The 23,636-nt window shown below is 45.2% G+C and overlaps 1 protein-coding gene across 1 annotated transcript in view; it reads left to right on the top strand.

Moving 5' to 3' along the window:
- The window catches only part of ERBB4 (erb-b2 receptor tyrosine kinase 4), a 1,576,940-nt gene that overhangs the window by 935,858 nt on the left and 617,446 nt on the right, over positions 1–23,636 (top strand). The window contains exon 12 of the mRNA XM_078682001.1: positions 16,642–16,774. Within this exon, the coding sequence (XP_078538127.1) occupies positions 16,642–16,774 (133 nt within the window). The remainder of the gene's footprint in view (positions 1–16,641; positions 16,775–23,636) is intronic.

Raw genomic sequence — 23,636 nt, 5'->3', positions numbered from 1 at the left:
AATGAAAAGGAAAAGGAAAGGAAAGGAAAAGGAGGAATGGAGGGGTAGAGAAAGGGTCTGAGGAAGACTTGGATGACACCAATTCTATCAATATCTACCTCTTATCTAAAATGTAACATGTCAGACCACTAGTACAATCGTTCTTCGTCGGTTCGCAACTCAGCTTAAAACTGGGGACAGTAGCCTCTCCAGTCTTTGCTTTGATGGTCAGAGACAACTATTCGAAACCGTCCTGCAATAATAAGGATTCATATTGCTAAACATGTATGGTAGCTATTAGAGATAACTTGGACATAAAGCAAATCACAATCCAAATTACCTCCAGAGTCTCCATTCCAGAAGAATAACAATCATAACATTTTCACAACTCCTATCGTTGTCACCTTGGGAAGATTCGACAGAGTAAACTGAAAAGAATGTAATGACAATACTGTTGTTTATGTCCTGACGATGTTATACACTCTATATTGCAGTACTCAACGAAAAGACTCATCCTAAATTACCTTGCTCATTCATGCAGAATGACCTTCATGTGTACTATTCTCGCGTCACTTTGGGCAAAACCCGGTTTCCTTTTTTTCTTCCAAATAACGAATCTGTAGATGGACAGAAATATACAATTCTAGTCCTCCCTAGGTTGATTTCATAGTAAGGAGCCTAAATGCACGCTAAAAAGAAATCACTTACTTTATACTCTTTTTCATGAATAATATAGTTCTTGTGTTACGGCTCTTCAATTGCAGTAACTCTGGTATATTTCATTGCACTGTCACCTTATAAAGTGCCTGTTAAGTAAGAAACATATCCTACATATTATAACCCATACCTTATTTATATCACTCGGGGTGACAAATGCAAAAACAACAGTTGATGGACAGAATGCAGAACAATGTCATACATGCATACATACATTAATAATCGCAGAGTAGTCCGACTTCCATGTTTCCTATCATCATCAACCCTGTTTCAATTTCTACGACCAACCCAAAATGTCTTTCACTCCAGAATTTATCAAGGGGACTCAAGCTTGAAGGAAGTTACCATAAACAAGGGTCGCATCAGGGTAATTCTTTTTTTGCCTAATAAGCCGAAATGTTTGAGACTATTAACATCATGCATTGTATTGAGGAACTCTGAAACAGCTAATCTGGCTTTTAGTTGAGTGGTTTTTATGGTTTCAGCATTTTGCATTTCTTTGGCTGAATTATGCTGGTATAGACTTGAGACATAAACATTTTTCTTGATGGGTAAATTACACATTACTGGTGGAGGCCGCCACAAACCAAAGGATGGTGGAGCGGAGGTGGAGGGAGTGCGGGAGAGGAAGAGCGAGGGGGGGTAATAGTAATTTGATATTTTTTTTATTTACCTTAAGCTGCCGGCCGTCTCCTGCCTCTGTGTGCTCTTTCTGGTCCCAGGCTCCCAGCATACACTAAAATCAGACTCCCTGTGCAATCCCCATTCTGAAAAGATGCTCTACTCAGGACAGGGAGTCTGTGCAGTTTCTCCAGCCCGCCTGTAGAATAGAGCTAGATTGTAGAAACCTAAGTTTGCATGTGTGTTTGGCCAGCGAAACACACATGCCCACAAAAAAGCGCTTCAACGCCTCGTCAGGGGAAGCGCTATATAAATGCAATTACAATACAATACAATACACTTGGAAGTGCGCATAGCACTCCTCCTCCACCCGTTCCAAGCCCCGGCCTGCCCCTCCCTACATCGCTGGCTCCTCCCCTTCCATGCCCCGGCCCGCCCCTCCCTACAGCGCTGGCTCAGAGCCAGAAAATGACAAATAAAACGATGATAGCATATCATTTTATTTTTCACCTGCTGGCTCTGATCCAGTGGGGCGATGCTCCTACGGCATTGCGTTGGAGCCGCCCCTGTAAGTTACTGTAGATATTTTGTAAATAATCAGTGTCTTTGAAAATATCAGTAAGGTTAAATAAATGGGTTTTACTCTATAGCCACTTTTTTTTATCTTCTTCTTTAAAACAGGTGTTCTCATAGAGTTGAACAGCAAATGCAATGATCCCCTGGACAGACCAAGGAAGGGCAAAAAAAACTAACGTCTTTATAGAATAATTGTTTATTACTCACTATACAAACCTTTGCCAGCCAATAGGTTTAAGCAGCCGCGGCATGCATGGCTCACGGGTGGAGGGATGGGTGCAGGGGGTACGGGCGAGTTGCGCATAGGGAAGGGGACGCGCGGGGAGGGGTTTTTAAATAATAATAAAAAAAGTACCTGCCCAGGTCCTGCATTTTCCAAGCGTCGGCTCCTGCTTTCCTGCCTCCGCAGGAACAGGAAGCAGGCAGCCTCCCTCCCCTCCCCTAAGCCAATCACAATGCTGCAATGGCAACGTTGTGATTGGCTGGGACGCCGACTACACAAGCGTCTTTGGGGAGGCCATTTTCTCCATGTAAGCCTTCATGGAGAAAATGGAGAGTGAGCATGACTGGTTTGGTCGGCGCCAGAGGGCCAACCAAACAGGCAGGGACTGCAACATTAGGCTAGCCACTCCTCCCCTGCCCTCAAGCAGGACCGCTCACCCACCCGCCCCAACCAAACCCTTCTTCTGCTTTCTCGCAATGCGTGAAGCAGAAATATAAAATGGTATTTGCAATACCATTTTATGTTTCTGCTTCTCCCACTGCGAGAAAGCAGTGGGGTGACGTTCCTCCGCCCACATGGAGGAGCCACCCCTCATGTTTATGCTACTTAATTTAAATACGAACTTGATTTGTATATTCTGCTTTGTGTAGTTATTCACAGAGGTAGAATGTAAAAACGCAAAGATTTGTATAATTAAACCCAGCAGCTCGGGACAGAGGCAGTCGCAAACATTGCACTAGTTTGATCTTGCGCCTTGGTGAGCTAGGTGCGCAGACAGTTCATAAACAACACACTATTTATGGCTGACAGTTTACAAATACGCCAGTACTGAGGAGAAAATCACAGAAGCTATATCCTGTTCACCATTTGTCTCATGCATCTATTGATGGAAAATATTGAGACTGAACACTTCGCTGCTCATATCACGTTCCTTATAGAACCAGGTCCACAAACGGTGTGCCGACTGAAGTGAGTCGCATAGACCGTGAACGCTGCACTATCCCCATGATGCACCTCGCGGACACATACTTGAAGATACAAACTGGTCCAACATCAGAAGACTTCTTATTACAGGAAGGCCTCTCCATTTTTGTACCTACAGTTATATTGCATACAGCTATTCATGTGAGTGTCTATTATATTCAGTAATTACTGACCTACTGGAAGCTTAAGCTCCTTTCAGCCAGACTTAAGAGAAGTTGGTAGTTTGAGATATTTGTGAAGTGATCTTCTTTTTCTGGCTGCTCTAAGGTTTCTCCGCAGCACAACGTTTTAGGAGACAGCATTGTAGCCTTCATCAGTGCCTCCACAAGACAGTAAACAGGATTTATTGTTGTGGGCGGTATTAGCCCATACAAGTTCTTTTGCACAGCTTGAGCAAACATCTGGTCTGGAAACTAAGCTCACAGCTCTTGAAAAGAGCAGATCCTTGTCCCCTATGAAAAAGTGATTGACACTTTTTCAGATTCTGAGCACTGAAGTAATCGCACTGAAAATCCAATTTGCCTACTGCTTGTTTCACAGCCGGCCCAGGCGGTGTGTGATGACGCTAGTTAGTGGTGCTGTCCTGATCTTGCAGTCGGCCCCCAGGGATTACAAGACCTACAGAGAGATTTCTCAGATTGGCAGCCTGACCTGGTCAGGTTTTGTAAAGCAGTCCCCTGGGGCTCCTGGCTCATGATTCCAGCTTACATGGGAAAATGGGCACCTTTGCATCTGACAGCAATGGCTGTCCGGGGCGGCAAATGGATTAGCCAACATAACGAAGGAGTTGCGCCATAATGACCTGTCTGTACTGCCCGGTGAATTGTTTCCACAACATGAAAATACAGATACATTGCTAAGGCTAAAATCAAGGTGCTTCCCCTTGGACACCGATAACTTGGAGCAGCAAGAAGGCTAATCCTTTCCAGTGGCCTTTTAGGGTGCATAATTAGTACATAATGAATTTAGCCAGTTTTAGAATTTCCTCAGCACCTGATTGAGCTGCAAAGTGTGCTTTCTTTTCACCTTTGCCTTTTGTCCAGAATGCCCCTTAGTGAAGCAACAATTTCACTTAAAAAAATCCTGACAATCTGCCTTACTTTGGTTATCATTCCACCGGGCAACCATATGACTGTTTCTAGTAATTCTGTGGTAAAGAATGTCCGTATCTCAGTGACATAATGAGTAGAAAGTTATATTTATTTTGTAAATTTAAAATCGTCTAAAGGTCCAATCCCTGTTTCAGAGTGTTCAAATACTTTAATCAGTGGCCTAAAAAATATTAGTGACAGGGCGCCTTTGCTTGTTTGAAAAGCCTCTCTGTCTCATTCAGAGCCTGGATCAATGTTCAGATGTGAACATGGCTCAGAAGGCCTGAGAGCTGATCCCTGGCTTACATGTGATCTAAGAATCAAAGGTGTGTCCTGCAGAGCCAGCCAAATCCCATGCTCCGTCAGCCACCTCTTCCTACTGACAGGCTCAGTGTGCAGTCTTTCCAGGATGGCACCTGTGGTTTCACTGCCCCTGTGTCAGCCTCTGGAACATACTAACCTTCAAACGGAGGGCTTCCCTTCCATCTTCTTCTGCTGCAGATGTTTCCAGTGCTGCCTAGTTTTATGAATCCCAGCCTTGTTAATGAGACTGTGGCAATGCACATCAAACCCAAGCACATACCTAATTCTCTTTGTTTTATCACATCTAATGATCAACCACTCCATGGTGTGCCCATCACAGTCTCCATGACATAACGGAGAGGACCTATGCAACAGTACCTGCCTTTTTTTTATAAATGTTTTGTCTAGGAAGGAAATGGGAAATAAAAAGCATGAACATCTATCTTCCTTTCGCTACGTTGTCAGATGAGATTCAGGTACAACCTTTGATGGTGCCCTACCAACGACGTCAGAATGTACTCAACTCCTAGGATTGAAGCTCTCCTACTAGAAAATGTTTTAATTTTACCTCTCCATTTATCTGCACACCTCTTTGGAAAATTCATATTTTAGCAAATTCCAGTCGCAGGCTAGTATCCTCTTGTCTGGTACTGCTGGGTCACCAGCAGACCATGTAGAAATGGCACCCATTGTTGCATTCTTGGTCCCAGTGAGAGCATGTCCATTGGTCATATTTGTACACACATGCATTGGTGACAATGAGCTTCATATAGTCAAGGCGGCTGTGATGATGCTCTGCACTGCAAGTTGCAGGAGGCCCAAGTCTCTTAACACCCCTGTGTTCTTGGCACTTTTAAGACCATAAAGGGGGTTTAGGATGGATTAACTCCGTTGCTAATGTATATCAGCACCTGTCTCAGAGACGGGTTGGACACGTTTTGGACTGGATCAGGCATGCAACTGATTCAGTAACAGTCCCGGAAATAAAATCTCATTGTGGTGAAGCCTAAGGGCTCAGACCTTTGAGCCGCAGAGTCATTACCTCCTTTCCCTCTCTGCCTTTTGCTATACCTGATGCTTATTGTATGAGGAAGCACCAGCTCTTCGGTGTGTTTAAGGGATCTCCATACCTCTAGACTGTACCAAAAGAAAGAGTGAGCGTCGTCATAGTGACAAGACTCAAATACGCCAGAGGCTCTGACAATTCTATAGTGCTGGGATACATGACGCCCAATTCTTACACTTTTGGGTTTTGTAACATTTGTCATGATTCCCTGGCTTCGTTGACTTTTACAGCAGAAAGTGAATTGTCCCTTACAGATCAATGTTTTTGCTTCAATTATTTCAGATGTCTGATGGTTACATACCTAGATCAAGCTTAACATGTGACTGACTTCATCCACAGCCCTAGCAGCATGGCACAGGCCATCTGGAATTTCACCTGAATTGTTTTTAATAGGTCGGTCCGTCTCTTTTATCCTGCTATCTTGTTTCTCTCTGCATGGAGTGGTCATTTTGTCAGTGATAATTGAGGGTGTTGACAGTCCTGGAAAATAACTTTTTTTAGGCACGTGAAAGCTTGTGTAAACACTAACTAATACGTTTTTCATATTTCAGATAGCTTTTGTTTCACTTATTCTTTTTTCCACACACCTTTTGCTTGCAGGAAACGGATTGAAAAGGTAATGTCGAAGACACCTATTAAACATGGAATACAACTGAATGATTTCCCCCACCACCACTCTATATAGATGAGAAGTCCAATAATTATATGTATCAGCCAAGTAACGAGGGGATCTTGGGGCCCGATGTAAGGGATAGATCATGAAAAGTGGTTGCATACCAATCTAACTAATGAATATTAATTAGGCAAGTCACAATTAGTGACCCCTCTACCCCCAAAATGTGTTTTGGCTCTAAACACGTGCATGGTGGCCTGCAAGGACATCAAGCCACATCCCTGTATTTGCATTCTTAAACTAGAAACTTTTTTAAGACCTTTAAAGAAACTGGCGCTACTTTAAAAAAAAATCCATTTTGGAATGCCTTGGAGGTCACCTTTACCACTGCTTGCCCCCCCCCCCCACACACACACCCCCGAAGTCACCAGACATGATTCACAAAGGGGAAGGTCAGCATCTTCCCCCTTGCAAATCACTTATTACCTGCTTTGAGGTATAGGGGTAACGTGCAAGGATTTGCAACCACAATTACAGTCATGCCCCTCATCCCCTCCCCGCCATACACCTGAGATCACCCAACACGAATCACAAAGGGAAACACGTCCCAAAGACAATCAGGGTATGATTGGGATCACAGTTAGGCCCAGGCACTCTAAAAAAAAAGTGGCCCTCATTTCCTGATCGTCCCTTGCACGGATCACCATCAGGTTAGTCTCACTGGAATCTGGCTGGTTATTATCTGTTATACTTTTGTATAGTGTGAACTTAGCCCAAAGTCACTGAAGCAATGTGCATGAGCACTAGTTACATTACACATAATCAAATTCATTTTCGGTATGGAGAGTAAGTGATTTGCTCAGAATCACGGGATGTCGAGCTGACGCTCGTACTCGAACCTAGTTTCAACGTCTGCAACTCTGACCATAGCGCATTTCTATGCAACCCTCTCCTCTCCCCCCAACAAGTCCTAATAGACACTGGTTATGAGGTCACAATACCTGGCTGCTAAGGATGCCACTTCTCTTACTTACCCCCTACTCATCCCATTAAAGCCTCAAGGCATTTACCTGGCAAGCTAGGTGTCAAAAAGCACATTGCTGCTGCTCAAGGAGGGGTGGTAGGTACAAATGGCCCAATAAAACCTGCCCCCCTGTGAGGCCCCAGCATACAACCCACCTTTGTGGTCAACATGTTTCACGCCAGTTATGGCGATTCTTCAGGACCTATGGTTGCTCATCAATAAATGCGAAGTCTCCCCCAAATCGAAGAAACTTCCATATACAACCTGTGTATCAAGGCAGCGAGTGCTACTGCGATGGTCCTTGCCCTAGAAGTTGGGAAGAAACAAACAAAATCAAACCTGAATGTATTCAGGATCTTGTGTGCAGCAGCGGTTTCCCAACATACTACTGTAGTTAAACTATAATAAGTCCAAACCCAGTGAGGTACAGGGAAGGGGAAGGCTGTGTGTGACAAGGGGAACTCGGGAATTGGTGTATCACGCAGAGCAAGTGCTACGGATACCGTGATTAGATCTCTACCAATAATTAAACGAATTATTATTATACTCAAGGTTGTGGCACCCATTCGTGCTGTTACAACTTAGTGGTAGTATAAGGGGTATCAATTGAAAAAATTCTGCAAGTACATAGTGAACAAAGTCCCACGTGTGTTCAATCTAGCCATAGTGGCGGTTTCGCCAATTTTTACATGTCGGCGAAATCTTACCTAAACCCATGAAGGTCGGGCCCCACCGACTGTCCCTGGGAAGGCCTGAGCGGCGGGGAGTCCCCTGCATGGGAGGGTAAAATAGATATTTATTTTTGTCATGATAATGCGTGTGATCGCCAACCACGCTTTATTGCAATGTATGGCCAAAGTTGATATTATGGTATTATTGCTGTTAGTAGTCAAGGGTGATCAAGGTGATCATAGGCATCATGCTTCTGCAGTTACTCCTATTGTTGGCAATGAGGCGGTCATAAGCGCGGATCAAGCAATGTTACCGAGGAGTTAAATAACCCTTAGAGTTGTTATTGTCAAAGCTTATGGTAGCGCGTGATAATCAAACGGAGGGATTACGCAGTATTGAAAAGCAGCTAATTTACTTGTTTTGTTGTTTACAGGCGATCAAAAGCCTCAGTCGCGCAGTGTTTTAACGAAGCACCCTGTAGTGCGTCTCGATCATATTGACATCCATAGCGCCCAAGATCCCTCCACCTTACCTGGATGCTCTAGGCGGATGGCGGGTCAGAACCTACCCATCCCACGGCGGCGGTAACACAGAACAGCCGGTAGACCGCTGTGCACTCCGTGCTCTATTCAAAGCCGGTAACCCACCTTTCCTGCACCTGCCATTGCCTAAAAGTGATGGCCCGGTGGGGATAACACAGCTTCTGGAAGGGCTCGCGAGGCAGGGCGCCAAGGTGAGAATGCCCGACAGGCTAAAGCAACAACTGGTCCACAGCCTCAATTTACAGGACAGAAGGGGAGTGACCAAGATACTGGCACCACATTAAAGTAGCCTGGCGGGACTGAGAAAGAAGGCAGTCTCTTGGGACGGTTTACAGACGCTCAAAAAACTGACCCACAGGTGACTCTGGTGCACTGGCTCATCGACTAATGCCCGATTACCTGCCTTCCCAATTCGAGCCTGGTTACCACCCACTAAGAGGTGTTGATAACTGAGCAATTGTTTCCCACCACAATTACAGTCGTAAATCATTGATATACACATACCATTGGAACTACCAATTAGAAGGACACCCCCTTAATGCCCTCATAATTGTGATAAGGAATGGATCGCATCACAAAACGCATTTTGTGAGTCAGACAGGGGTATTTAAAATATTACACAAAACACATTTGTGTATTTAGTATGTCAGACTGCAACACAGGTGACTGGGATTTCCCATTCAACCAAAATAAATTCTGGACATATTAACTGTATTTCTGTCTCATTCGTCTCCCAAAATTGGGAGGCCTCTGAAGAAGTTAAATGGCAATATCGAATGCTGCGGAACAAACTAGAATTTCTCCTTTAACCGGAGATTGTGCCTGCGCCGTAATGGAGGACATGTTAGAATCGGGGACAAGTCCTGCCTTCGCGAAATGTTCTCGGTATTAAGGCAAGATGCATGCAGAAAGATTTATCAGCTGCAACACAAATCTGTCCTAATAACGTGTTCAAAATTGTAGCCCGCGGCGCCGGAAGCGCTGGGGCTCAGCCTTTATTGGCTTGTTTTGCACGCGCAGCGCTTCCCATACGTATGCGGCACGCGCTTGTACTCGGTGACATGTCATCAATTTGGTTTCTGGTGTAGCAGGTGCGTGGCGTGATTGCCAGATAGTGAGGCTGCTGCCTCGAGTCAGATTGATATCTGACGTTTTGATTTTCAGCTGACTTTCCTACTACATTTCAGCCTAAAAAGTCGACTCTCTAAACAGAACCAACAATGTATTTTAAAGTGTAACCCGTGCATATGGCTAACAAGAGCACCCAGGATTCTCTGTGTAATCCATCAGGCTTTAGCTTTCACAAGAATCCGAACCACTTCCTGAGGTACAGATGGAATGGGAGCCCATGTTGTTGAGCTGCTACACTTTAGTTTAAGGGTTGCTCCTTGATGCTGCTAAGACAGATGTGTGAGTTCAGTGCACCTGCTGCAGAAGTCTGTGTGCACGTAAAATGTCACACACTGAAGTCCTGGCTGTGCAATCATTGCTTTTCATCCGATCAAGGTCGATACATTGAGGTAGAATAATTCATTTTCATTTTGTTTGTTTGTATGAGCATGCGCACGACATTAAAGCAAGTTGTTAAAAACCTCAAACAGAACCATTATAAGATGATTTTTTTTATCGGTGTAGGTCTGACCTGGGCCCGTAAATAGCCATAACTGCACGTGCGTATTTCAAGAAAATGGTATAATTGCACGTGATATATTCCTGCTAAAACTGCTCATTCGATTCGTTCATAGGCCAGACGAACTCGATTGACTTTACTCCGGTGGACGTTTCAAGATGTATGTAAGAACAGCGTCCAGTCAATTTCTTTTTGCAGATGTGCACCCACTGACCCATCGTTTGAGCTTAATAGTGAAGAGGATATGGTCTAACGGCTAGACGGTCGACCTCGAAGCTGTGGAACCTGGTTCGAGTCTCGGCAGGGCAAATCACTTAACCTCCCCGTGCCTAGCAAGAAAAAAAACAAGCATTTACAATGCAATGGTTTCGCCTTTGGAAAAGTTAGAGCTATTGGCATTGTAAATGACAAAATTTGTATTTATGTGTTGGTTTTGAAAACAGATAAATAAATGGCATTGTCATTTACATTGCCATTAGCTTAATCTCTCGCAAATGTGAGACCTATTGTACCCTATGGACGAGCTCAGCAGACAGCAATTACTACCACACACACACACCCAGAGCCACACAAACACACACCCAGAGCCACACACACACACACACACCCAGAGCCAGCCACACACACACACCCAGAGCCAGCCACACACACACACCCAGAGCCAGCCACACACACACACACACAGACACACACACACACACACCCAGAGCCACACACACACCCAGAGCCACACACAGCCAGAGCCATACACACACACACACACACCCACAGCCACACACACACACACACACAGAGCCACACACACAGCCACACACACACAGAGAGCCACACACACACACACAGAGCCACACACACCCAGAGCCACACACACCCAGAGCCACACACACCACACCCAGAGCCACACACACCCAGAGCCACACACACCCAGAGCCACACACACACACCCAGAGCCACACACACACACCCAGAGCCACACACACACCCAGAGCCACACACACCCACCCACCCAGAGCCACACACACCCACCCACCCAGAGCCACACACACCCACCCAGAGCCACACACAAACTCAGGAGAGCAAGCACAGCGAGGGGGCAGGGAAGCAAGCACAGCAAGGGGGCAGGGAAGCAAGCACAGAGAGGGCGCAGGGAAGCAAGCACAGCCAGGTGGCAGGGAAGCAAGCACAGCCAGGTTGCAGGGGAGCAAGCACAGCCAGGGGAAGGGGAACCAAGGGGCGGGGAAGCAAGCACAGCCAGGGGGCAGGGAAGCAAGCACAGCCAGGGGGCAGGGAAGCAAGCACAGCCAGGGGGCAGGGAAGCAAGCACAGCCAGGGGGCAGGGAAGCAAGCACGTGCAGGGAAGCAAGCACAGCCAGGGGGCAGGGAAGCAAGCACAGCCAGGGGTCAGGGAAGCAAGCACAGCCAGGGGGCAGGGAAGCAAGCACAGCCAGGGGGCAGGGAAGCAAGCACAGCCAGGGGGCAGGGAAGCAAGCACAGCCATGTTTCCAGTGCTTGGCTATTCTGAACAAACCATTGGTATCCGGCCTGCCACTCAAACGAAAACAACTCCCAGAATACCTTAAATAGCTAAATGAAACCTCAGAAGTAGAAACATTATGTCCTGACTACACGAGAGAGGCTGCAATTGTAACTGCGAGGGACAAATACCACTGAACTGGGAAGAAGACGGCGTACAACTATAGTGGAGGAATAACAACCTCGTACACTACTGCATACCACTGTGCTTTGGATCCAGGAACACCACAGGCCCAGGTTTGGACGCTACTTCAGAAATGCCACAGCACAGAAAGAATAACATTACCTAATGTACTTGTGTAATGTAGTTGGTGCTCATGTAAAGCACTCCAATACCTACTTTCGCGTTATTTAAAACTGCCCATAAATAGAAGCGGGGTTGAAGTCCTGGCAACGTGTTACAAATGCAGTTCATTAAAAATTGTTTTTTCTTGTTATTGAGGCCGCAGAAACAGCCAGCCTCGAGGAGCAGCTTCAAGCATGGGGAGTAACTGTGACGGCGAGTAAGCTGTTTTCTGGGCTAGTTCTTTAGATGCTTACCGTGCCGCGGGGACGGGGCTTCATGATAGGAGAATAAAGACTCTGCAATGGACAGAGGCTGGTAATCTATAAGAGCGGCATGCGTGGCATTGTGATAGGAGTTAGCCACGAGGTGAGACATACCCTCCTATCTGAAATGAAAGAAGAGGTAAAATGACCGTGCCTCCAGGAATGAAGAGAGAGATGTAGGCAGACCTTGCTACCTCTAATGAAGGAAGAGAGACCCTGCTACCTCTAATGAAGGAAGAGAGACCCTGCTACCTCTAATGAAGGAAGAGAGACCCTGCTACCTCTAATGAAGGGAGAGGGAGACAGACACCGCTACCACTACCCCTCACGATAGAAGAGAGAGGCAGGCATCACTTATGAAGGAGGTGGAATGCAGAATCTTTTACAGCATACGAAAACGAAGGAGGGCGATGAAGACCCTGCTATTAATAAGGAAGGAATTGGGGACCCACCCCACTAATGTTAACCTGCAATACCGGTCAGTAATTACATATTCATCTTCTGCAGGTCATAACATTGAGCCCTGCAAGGCCAACTCCGATCCCTATGCTTCGGAGGTGGGTACAATGAGCACCATTGAATTGGGCAGTAGTAACACCTGTTGTTTACAGCATCTAGAAACAACAGCCTTGAAACTCTATGTAAGAAGTTATCATTGCTAATAAAAGATGAGGAGGGCCTTCTACCACTGACACAAGAACAGGAAACAGGAAAATAAAAAAAACTGAAAACTGACCCACTGACTATTGGGCAGGATGCAGGCCACACTACACTACAGAATTAATAAAAATCATCACAAAATGACATATTATAGTACATATCCTGCAATCTGACGTTATCATACATTACCGGCTCATTCGGCAATTCGATTAGAACTAATAACCATAAAATGCATCAAAGTAAATAAAAAAACTGCATTTGTCCTAATCCTCAGAGAACCATACAGGTTACTTCAAAGTGATGAGTGTTGGTAAACATTGTAAGCGTAAAAATTCATCAGCGTTAAAAAATTATATATGTCAAACTGCCATGTGAAAACATTCCACAATACGACTATGTAGAATCCATCAAGATTAAAAATCAAACTGCATTTATCTTAGCGCACAAAAAAAACATACAGGTTGCTTCAAGGTGCCAGGTGCGTGTAAGCATTATATACGTAGGAATTCATCAGTTAAAAAATACGTCAATGTGTCACGTGGTCCAATACAATGTATGACCTTAATTTGGAAAAACCTATGACCTATTCCGGCAGAGAGACAAATATCTTTTCGGAAAAGGGCATAATGCAATATCCTGAAAAAGTACCTAAACCCGATCAAACATGAAAGAAAAGTATATAAAGAAATGTAAAACGTATTACAGGAAGAAAAAAAAAACATTATTTCACTGTAGTTGAAACTTTGCATAACAACTGATCAGCAGGGTTATGGCTCCTATTATCTGAACATGGAAGTACTGTGGCATTGTCATACTATATGCATTATTAGTCACTGTACTGTGTTTGCATTAGAATCTTTGACCCATTGGTGGGTGCTCATGAACATCTGGGCAATCGGTTGCTGGATGCCTGTGAGCTGGCCTCTTTCTCTAGATCCTTGTATTGGACTAAAGTTTGTTATTTATTAAAAAGATCGTTTTTCCAGCGTGATCTTCGAATTTATTAAATGATCCATGCAACAGAGAGTTAATGAAGATAAGGGGTGGACACCTATCCATGAAGGAAAGGAGGGCTGGCACAGTGAATCAAGTCATGACTTGTTAGGAAAGTGGGTCACTAGTCAATCGAGGATCAATGCATCAATGCAGCCTCTACAGAAGTCTTTCCTGCTTCCTATCATGCATGCTGTACATACTTTCTTCCCCTCTTTGTTGCACCCCCTGAAATCCCATCTCGCACCCCCTGTGGGTGCGGGCACCCCATGTTGGGAACCAGGGGGTGCAGACCCCCCATGTTGGGAACACCTGATCCGGACACCCCCGTGTCTGCACCATCCTGCGCGCGGCGCAGTCTCTTGCCTTCATCCTTCAGAGGGGGTGCACTGAAGGAGGGGGGAGGGGCTCTTCCCAAACATCTCCTTAGGGCCCATGAATGGCACAAAAACGTTCGGCGACTTTGTTGCAGAGCTGTGAGTGCGTTTCTCCTCCTCCCTTCCTGTCTCTGCAGACTGAACGCTGCCCCCCTCCGAGGGCCTGTCCCGAGCCCCCCTCGGGTCACACTCTACCGGCCGGCCCCACCTCCCTCCATGGCAGCCCCGTGCCGCCCCCTCCCGGCCCCACCTCCCTCCGTGACCTATTTCCAGAGCCGGTGTGAGGTGATGGGCGCCTGTTGTTTCCTGTCTGTGCGTCTGTCTGGAAGTCCCATCCCACGCTGTGTTTCCGCGCCGAGCTGAGAAGCGAGGTGTCCTGTTCCAGCGCTGTGCGAGTCCCTGGGGGGTGGGCGCGCAGCCAGCCATGGTTGCCCCCCTGGAGGTCCTCACACCGGTCCTGTTGGTCCCCGATCGCAAGGGTTTGTTTTCTCACTCGCAGACTAGTTGGTACACGTCACGACTAAAGGCATCACCACGTATTTGTGCCTACTTAGTGGGAAGTGTAAGATATACCAGGAAAGGCACGGAGAGCGGGAGGGGGGGTCGGGAACGGCCACACACTGACAGCGGGAGGGTGAGGGGCGGGAACAGACACACACACACGGACAAAGCAACAAACAAAAAAACAAAACACTCACCTGGACATCTTCCGGCAGATCTCTTGCTTCCTGCTCTCCACTCCTCCTCCCGATGACGCGGCGGAGGCTCGGCTGGCTGGGCCAATCCCAGCGCGGCCCTGGCTGGAGGCGGACGGCTGCTTCCTTCGGCTGGCCGGCCTGAGGAGAGGGAGGGAGGGGCTATCGAGCGACTTTGTCACGAGTAACTACTGCATAGAGAGAGAAGGGCCTTAAAAGTCAACAAAGAGCAAGCTGCTGCATAGCAAACTGTGGACAACTCATGCCCTTGCCACCATGAGTGCAAAATGAGTTGCCACGGATATTCGAGAAAATGCATGTTCACCTACACGGATTCAGACGTCATTGTTAGCCATGGTGGTGACGAGTATTTTAAACACGGGCCATCCGCTTACCGAAGGGAGAGAGTATCAATCAAAGTGCACAGCGGGGGGGGGGGGGGGCGGGAAAGGAACGGAGAGCGGGGGGGGGGGGCGGGAAAGGAACGGAGAGCGGGAGGGGGTCGGGAAAGTAACGGACACAGAGAAAGGACGAGGGAAGGCAAGATTTAAAAACAACAACAAACCCAGAAGAAAAAAAAACCGAAACTCCGCCCACAGCCCAATGACGATGCAAAAAGGGTGGATAGCGGAACGCCCAGGGAAAAAATGGAGGGAACGCCCACGAATCTGGTCTGTGAATGACAGACAGATCTCTGTTCCAATGGCTAGCCTCCATTTATGGAGCTAGCCAATGGGACAGGGGGGCGTTTTCCATTCTCCTTACTGGAAATCAAGAGATTTCTCTGGAGGCGGAGCTAAGAGCTCCGCCCTCCAGCGAAACCTAAAAAGGAATGTGCCGAGCTGGTGCTTATGTAAACCTTCCCTTCGAGTTCGCGCTCTATAATACTCCTCGTGCCCAACGAAAAAATAAATCAATGAAGGTGTAGATCTGATGCTCATGTAAACCTCCGTTCGAGTTCGCGCTCGAGTTCGCGCTCTATAAAACTATAAAACGGTGACATGTCTGTGATGTTTTAACTTGATCCCACGCATATACACAGTGGGTCAAGTAAGCCGTTACTTGCATAATTTTTTCTCAGAAAGGATGGTTTACCATAGACGACTTTTGACGTGCATAAGTCAAAAACTTGTCAGTTAGTCAAACGGGTGTGATTTACATGCGTAAACATAAATGCCTTTATGTCAACATTTGTGAACAAGCTTAAGAGGTACTCCTGAGAATTCGAAAGGAAGTAAGTCTTGCTCTGTCACACAAGACACTCATCGGCTGAGGTGATACTGTGTTCTCCAGCGGCATCCTGGCTGGGGTAAGGGATATTGAAATAAATAGATTCCTGCAACTTAAGTAGTCCAAAAAACCGTTTTCAGTATTTCCGATGAGTTTTAGGCCGTGTCCTCTATCAAGGTCTGAATGTGCAGGTAACCAAGGCTAGGAATTAGGCCTGGAACAATATTAGGGCTTGGAAAGAAGCTGATTCCTAGAGATTAGCTAATTTGTGGGAATTCTTTGGGGTCAAATCGACTGTTTGCCTTTTTTTCGCTTTTGCAGAGCTCGGAGTCGTAAGTAACGCTTTTTAGTTACTGTTGCCTAGCTGTACTGTGGGGGTTCTACTACTCTGGGATTCAATCCCCACTTTTTTCTTACGTTGCCGTAAGGACTCACGCTCAAGGCATGTTGAATAAGTATACATACACTAGCAGCGTGGTATTTCTCTTCATGAAAGTGTTTGAGAGGAAGGAAGTGCTAACCTTGCAAACTATGTTTTTTTCTACTTTTTTGTTGTTGTTTAGCACATGAAGGGATGACCTGTGACCATTTGTGCTCCAATGCTGGCTGCTGGGGTCCAGGACCCAACCAGTGTCTCTTTTGTCGCAATTTCAGCCGAGGCAAGACCTGCATTGAGTCCTGCAACCTCTATGATGGGTAAGTCCATGGTCCTGGGATTGAGCTTCCCTGTGATTTGTGTAGCATAAGAGGGGCTAGAATGTCCATATCTTTGAAGAATTGAACACACACACTCTCCACTTATTATTTGCTGTTAATGTCATTGTTAGAATTTCCAAGGTCTGTTTCTTTCTTTACATGGCCTTTAACATGGGCTGTTTATTTACAATATGTCAGTTTTCAAATATTGTTTTCTATTTTCTACATATTATTTCAACATCATCCATATATGCTGTTGTGCATGCATATGCTGACGTGTTTCAATCTGAAAACAGCTTTTTCAAGCTGAATTGTAATGATTTATCAATATTCTAAACAGATCAATTGATCCAAGTTGATTTAGTGACTCAATTCAAATTACTAAACAATTAACCATACACATGCTGCAGCAATACAAACTGCTTCTGACCCTATTGTATGACTGGAAAATGAAATTATCCTTTATACATGATTAACCGTTAGTTGCAATTTCAGTTTAATAATCTCCCAAGAGTTCACACAGAAAAGCAAAGCATATATCAGCTATGTAAAGAGATCCCAATTTTACTTGTGTTAATAACACTGTGAACATGTATGTCACCTGCCGCCGGTGAGCCTCACATCTGCCCCATGACACCATAAGGCATTATCACACACGTCACTGCATATATATGTGATAAGGTCAGAAGCAGTTTGTATTGCTGCAGCCTGTGTATGGTTAATTGAGTGAAAACTGAATTTGCTTGAAGAGTAAAGAAGCGTGTTACATCAAATCATTCTCTTCGTTTCGTAAATTGAATTGAGTCTCTAAATCCACCTGGATCAATGAATCTGTTTCGAATAATGATAAGTCAGTACAGTTTCATTTTCCAGTCATAAAAAACGTGCATTCCTTCTAAATGTGTCTTGGTTTGTACCCGTGAGAGCATAGTACTTGGTTCTCCGAGTTTTACATTTCATAACCCCAGGCTGTGGTGGCTCTTCTGCAAATGACAAGTTTGCTTCCCAGGTAAACGTGGGATGTTCCCAGAGCTTGATTCAGTTTTACATATAATGGTCGCTTCTTATGCGACCCCTTCTTTCTGTAGACTGTCTCGGTGAGGATTCCACGTACCAAGAGACTAGGTGCACCTCATGTAGAAAACTCCACATTTCATCATCTATTCACTTGAAGCCCACTGCCCCACCCTGCTGGTCTCTGCCTGGGACACTCATGAGCAGCCGTGCATTTAATAAATTCATATAACATAACAACATCACAGTACCACGCTTTCGACATCCAAGCAAAAGATGACGACCCATTTTTATATATCTGTAGGACATGTTCTTGTTTATGTAATATTTTATGGCTTCATTGCAAACACAAAAACCTTGAAGATGGTAGGAAACTTGCACAGGTGCAGATCTTTTTCTTCTAAGCAATTACTCAGGGATCTCTTTTTAATAATTTGGGACCTCCTGTAAACCATTTGTGACCCCTCATAGAGAAGACAGAAAAATCTATGGCAGAGGTCAGTGCGGGCCAAAAGTCACACTTACAGCAAAATGTTTCATTTTCAAACTCCTGATACTAATACCTCTTATAGTGAGAAACGGATATATATATATAATTTCCTGTCATCAGACTCTTACAGATCTTAGATAATGTATTCAGATTGAATGTTTCCTTCAGGAAGGATTCAGATGCACCTGAAAGTTAACTGTAGCATAATCCAGATAGCAATCAAATTAAAACTCCAAGCATAACAGTTAACCCAGTAATTTATACTACATGGGAATTAATGATAAGAAATTAAAACATTTTATTCCTATGAGAAAAGGCATATTTTAAAAAAGGAGCACACAATAGAGCACATTAAGGGCGAACTAAGATGCTGAATAAATTGTAGTGCAGGCTTGCAGGTAACAAAACCAGGCCTTCTTAGTAATGGGATTAAACGTGTTTTGTATATACAGAAAATTTACAGAAAAAGAGAAAGTGGAGTAAGGTTTGGGTAGATTGCTTGTTGCCTGGGCAGATCATGATAGAAGACATGTCAAACTGGCCTAAGGGGAAGCACAAATAACTTTGAATGATTCTAAATCTAAACGTGGTTAAGAGGATACATTCCAAGGTGTTATCCACCATGTCCAGATACGGTCCTTGTCCATAGTTGTACAGTTGTACAACCTATCAGGTGCTTAAAATCAGAACTTTTAGCTAGTTCCACAGTTTCCCTCCATAGAGCTATATAATTTGCTTTTATCCACCCTTTATCAGTTTTGTTTAAAGCCCAAGGGCTTGAAAAATATGTGGGCTTGCTCAATTTATCAGTGTAAGTCGAAAATAGGAAAGCCATGGAATCCAGGTCCCTAATTCCTAAAATGGGCAATCCTTAATAATCTCCCTGTTGAAGGTGGCCTAGGGGGTTCCACCATATTGAACAGAATAGCAGCAATGGGGCGATGTTGATCAAATCTTTCACATGTGCAAGGCTCAACCTTTCATGAATGGCAAACAGAGGGCAGCTAACTGGTAGGCCCAAGATTCATCTACAGACCCGATTCTCCTCTTTCTGCACGTGCTTACATTCTTATAACCCGACACATCTGAGCCGTAGGTTAAAACCGGTAAACACTGTGTTTTGTAAATCTCTAGTAGTGGACTAATTGGTTTACTTCCAATAGAGGAAGTCAAGTTAAATAAGAACCCAACGCTGTTAAAGAATCTCAGTATTTGTTTGGATAGGCAGGGAGCCCATGATCCTTGTGAGTCAAAGGTTAGCTCTCAGTGCTGAAATTCATGAATTCTAGAAATTGGCTTGCTTTGTAAGGTCCAACTACGAGACTTGAGATTCTTGGGTCCACGTGCCATAAGAAAGGTTTTGGTTAAATTAGTTTTAAGATTTAAATTATCCAGAACATCAACAAACGTATCAATTAAAAGTGTAAGCTTATTAGAAGTTCTTGCCATCAAAACAATATCATCTGCATACATACAGTAATACGGGAATCGTTTTACTCTTAACCATGGGTATGTCCACATACACCTTGGTTAGGGCCGTTTCAAGTCTGTTAATAAACAGCAGGAATAAAATAGGGGCACACACACACACCCCTGTCTCACCCACGAGATAGGCTGGTGGGGGACAGAACATTTGCCATTCAGACAATATCTGACAGATGCTTCAAGATTGGTGCGGCAAGCTCTCAAAAAAGTAACAATGCCCTTATCAACTCCTAAGTTCTCCAGCTTTTCTCACATTTTAGATCTCACAACGCTGTCAAAGGCACAGGAATGGTCCATGAATGCCAGTTAGATGGAACTATACTTAGCATGAATGTATCTGCTGATCAAATGATAAAGAAAGATTGAGACACTGTTCAATCCTACCTATGACCCTCACAGAACCCATAATGCACCATGGATATAATTTGATTATCGGTCATCCAAGTAGTAAGACGGTTTAGCATCACCCTGCCCATAACCTTTACAACCAAATCCAGCAGTGAAATAGGATGGTAACAACTAGGGCTAGCATGATTACCCTTCTTGAAAATAGGTGCAATAATTGCATAGTGACAGGTATAAGGAAATCCAGAGGTGCAGGCAGTATTGATAAAATTAGTAAATGAGGGTGAGCATAATTTTAAATTAGCCTTATAAAGGTCCATAAGAACCTAATCTGGGCCAGGGGGCTTATTAGCATGGCTGCTGCATATGGCCTCGATAACCTCACTCAGGAAGAACTAAGTTAATAGGATAGCGGGTGTTAGGAATATCTACCACCATTGTTGCAAAGTTAGTTGGATTGTATATTTTAGAGAAATGTTCCACCGACTGATCCAAGGTTATATTTGCATAATTAGTATGTTTACTGCAATTGAACAAATTATTATCATTCACTGTTTGACAAAACAGACTAGTATTTTAAGTTTTACACGCAGAACCCAATTTGCACCAAATGTCGATCTGCATTTCCCTTTGCCTCAAGGCCTGCTCACAAGTCCTGCAACAATCCGCAGTCAAGCCCCTATCTTTGGGACTGGCATGTAGGGCTTCCCTGAGGCATTTATGAGGTAACCAACAGGTTCCAATGAACCAAAAGGTCTGTGTGTCACATCTGGATTTCCATGGTTTCATTAGAGCTTCCCTCATTACAGATTCCAATCTGACATTAGCCTGGGCACCACTCGAGCACTCTTTGGGCAGTGGCGGCCGGTACGTTTTGGTGGAGGGGGGCGGACGGGACACACACAGATGCTCACATACACATAACACGCACAACCAGGCGCACACACACACACACACACACACACACACACACACACACACACACACACACACACACACACACATTCATTCACAACACTCTTTCCCACACATTCATACACGCACGCACGCACTAAACAATGTAAAATGAAAATAAATCACACTTACCTACAGCCAGCTCTGCGCTGCCTCGTAGGTTCCAGGAGGCTTGGGACTGCTGCCTTCTCTCATTGGCTGACCTAAGGTCAACCAATGAGGGAAGGCAGCAGTCCTATCGTCATCACAGAGCGGGATGGAGTATGGGGCACTACTGACCCCACCCCACTCTGTATTGAAGTGACACTGATTGACACTCGACCCTGGGCACTTCAGGGCTTAAAACTGAAGTGCCCCGGTGCAAGGCAATCAGTGACGCCATCCCTCATCACTGAGGGGAAGGCCACAGCAACCTTTGCTGAGCTGAGAAAGTCATGCTCAACGGAGCTGTGACTTTCTCAGCCCAGCAAAGTTCAGTTTAGGCAGCCAGGAGCCAGTGCTAAATGCGCATGTGTGTCTCCTGGCTGCTTAAACTGAAAGTGAATAGTGTCTGTCAGGCTGACTTTTGTTCAGCCTGACAGACACTGTTCCTATGGGGGAAAAGGGGGCAGGGCGGGGCCCTTCCACCCACATAGACAAGCCGCACCTGTCTTTGGGACAGATAAGATACCAAAACATCAGGGCCAGATGGCTAACACAGAGTTTCCTTAAGAGCTCATCCATTTTAATTGAGCACCAAACTGGTATACTAGTATTCTCCCCAATACTTGGTGGAATAAGTCTCAGAGACGCCCCCTAACCTCTTAGAGCTTTCCATAGGCCTCCATAAAGTAATGGCTAGGGTGTTATGGTTGATGGATACAGAATAATCTACTGAACCATCAACAACTGTTAAAGGTCAGGCTACCGATCAGATAAAAAGATCCTTAAGTATTGCCCGGCGGTGTCGCCTCCTAAACCCACAAGATATTTAATCAATGAAGAGGCAGGCGCTGGAGACTGGAAGGCAGGAAACAAGGGTTTTTATTCTCTCCGGAGGAGAACACTTCAGTTCGGACAGCAAGTATCGTCACGAGGTGCTCTAACTGCATCTCTGAGGCCTGGCCTCTTATACACAAGTTTATTGCTTTATTACATACAACACATCCTTGGTAATGCTTTGATGTACGGAGGGATATCCTCCGAATCTCCCCTTCATACCCGTTCCCACACACATTTACAGTTGAAGTCCTCACCCCGGTCATAACAGGTGATGATTACCGCGCAGCTGGTCATTCCGCCGATTCATGGAATGTGGGGATTTGGTCGGATCTCATAGGGTGAGGGCTTTGATCAACTCGGGGGTCCTTTGATGAGGGAAGCTTTCTACTGTACGGGGGGGGGCAAGGAACAGTATCGGCAGAGCTAGGTGTCGGCCTGGGAATGAGGAAGACAAACGGGCACACAGGAAAAGGGGTTTTGTATCAAAGAGGGCCTGGGACCATGAAAGGAATGAAGGGAAGTGTCGCGCTGGGAACAGGATGGGGTTCCGAGGCAGAGCCGCGCTGAAGAGGGGTTTATGACCCAAGACATGTGAGAGCGGAGGGGGGGTTGTCAGTGCGCGGGGGGTTTGCCTGCGAGGTCGAGAGAGAGAGAGAGAGAGAGAGACGCTGGCTATCGGCGAGGGGCAGGGAGGCCATGGTGCACAAAATGGCTGCCGCTTACGCGCACGAATGGGCCCAAGGAGAGCAAGATGGTGCCGATAATGTTGACATTTTCAGTCTAACCTTTAACACAACCAAGTTCAACAGAGACCTTGAAAGAAAAATATAATTAATAATAGTAGCATGTGCCCCCCACCCCAGTATATTTGACAGCCATGGAGTATGCGGGTTCACCACACCCATAGCATTACAAAGATCAAAATCAATCAGATGGGAATGGAGCGCTCATCCTCTTTGGTCCATTCCTTGAACAACCCCTTCTAAACAAATGGGCTCAAACAGATTGTTCTTATTTCCCAGAAGGATATCCCTTAATGTTGTGTTAAAGTCATCCCCCACTGTTAAACAAAATCCATTTCTTTTCTCAGCATGTTTAAGATCAAGATCCCCTATGAGGTCGAACAGTGCTACAAAATTCGGATTGTTCTTATTAATACAATTATTTTTGCTGAAATTAATTATAATACTGAAATTCCTAGGCCAACAATAATAAAGGCTTGTGCTAAACTGCTCTTGTGAAAAAAAGGTGAGATAGAACAGGCCAGGCTCGTTCTGAACCATCAGAAAGCCCACCCTTGGCCCGCTAAGCAACAGCAGGAGTAGAGTAACCAGAAAAACATTCACAAAACACATCCGATGTAGCCCAGGATTCCTGCAATAGAATTATATCATACAATGGAATACATTCTATCCAATTTTCAAACCCTAATTTGGCTTGTAACCTGCTATGTTCCAACTCAACATTAATATCATTTGAAATGGCAGCTGCTGCAAGATTCTCTTTTGCTGCAACTACCTCTGTGCAATTACTTATATTAGGTGTGCTAACAGTACATAGAATTGTGAGGTGTAAATTATACCACAATTTGCT

The sequence above is a fragment of the Lissotriton helveticus genome, chromosome 3_1, assembly GCF_964261635.1.
Source record: "Lissotriton helveticus chromosome 3_1, aLisHel1.1, whole genome shotgun sequence".
NCBI classification, from domain to species: Eukaryota; Metazoa; Chordata; class Amphibia; order Caudata; family Salamandridae; genus Lissotriton; species Lissotriton helveticus.
This window is presented reverse-complemented; position numbering and strand designations above follow the sequence as displayed.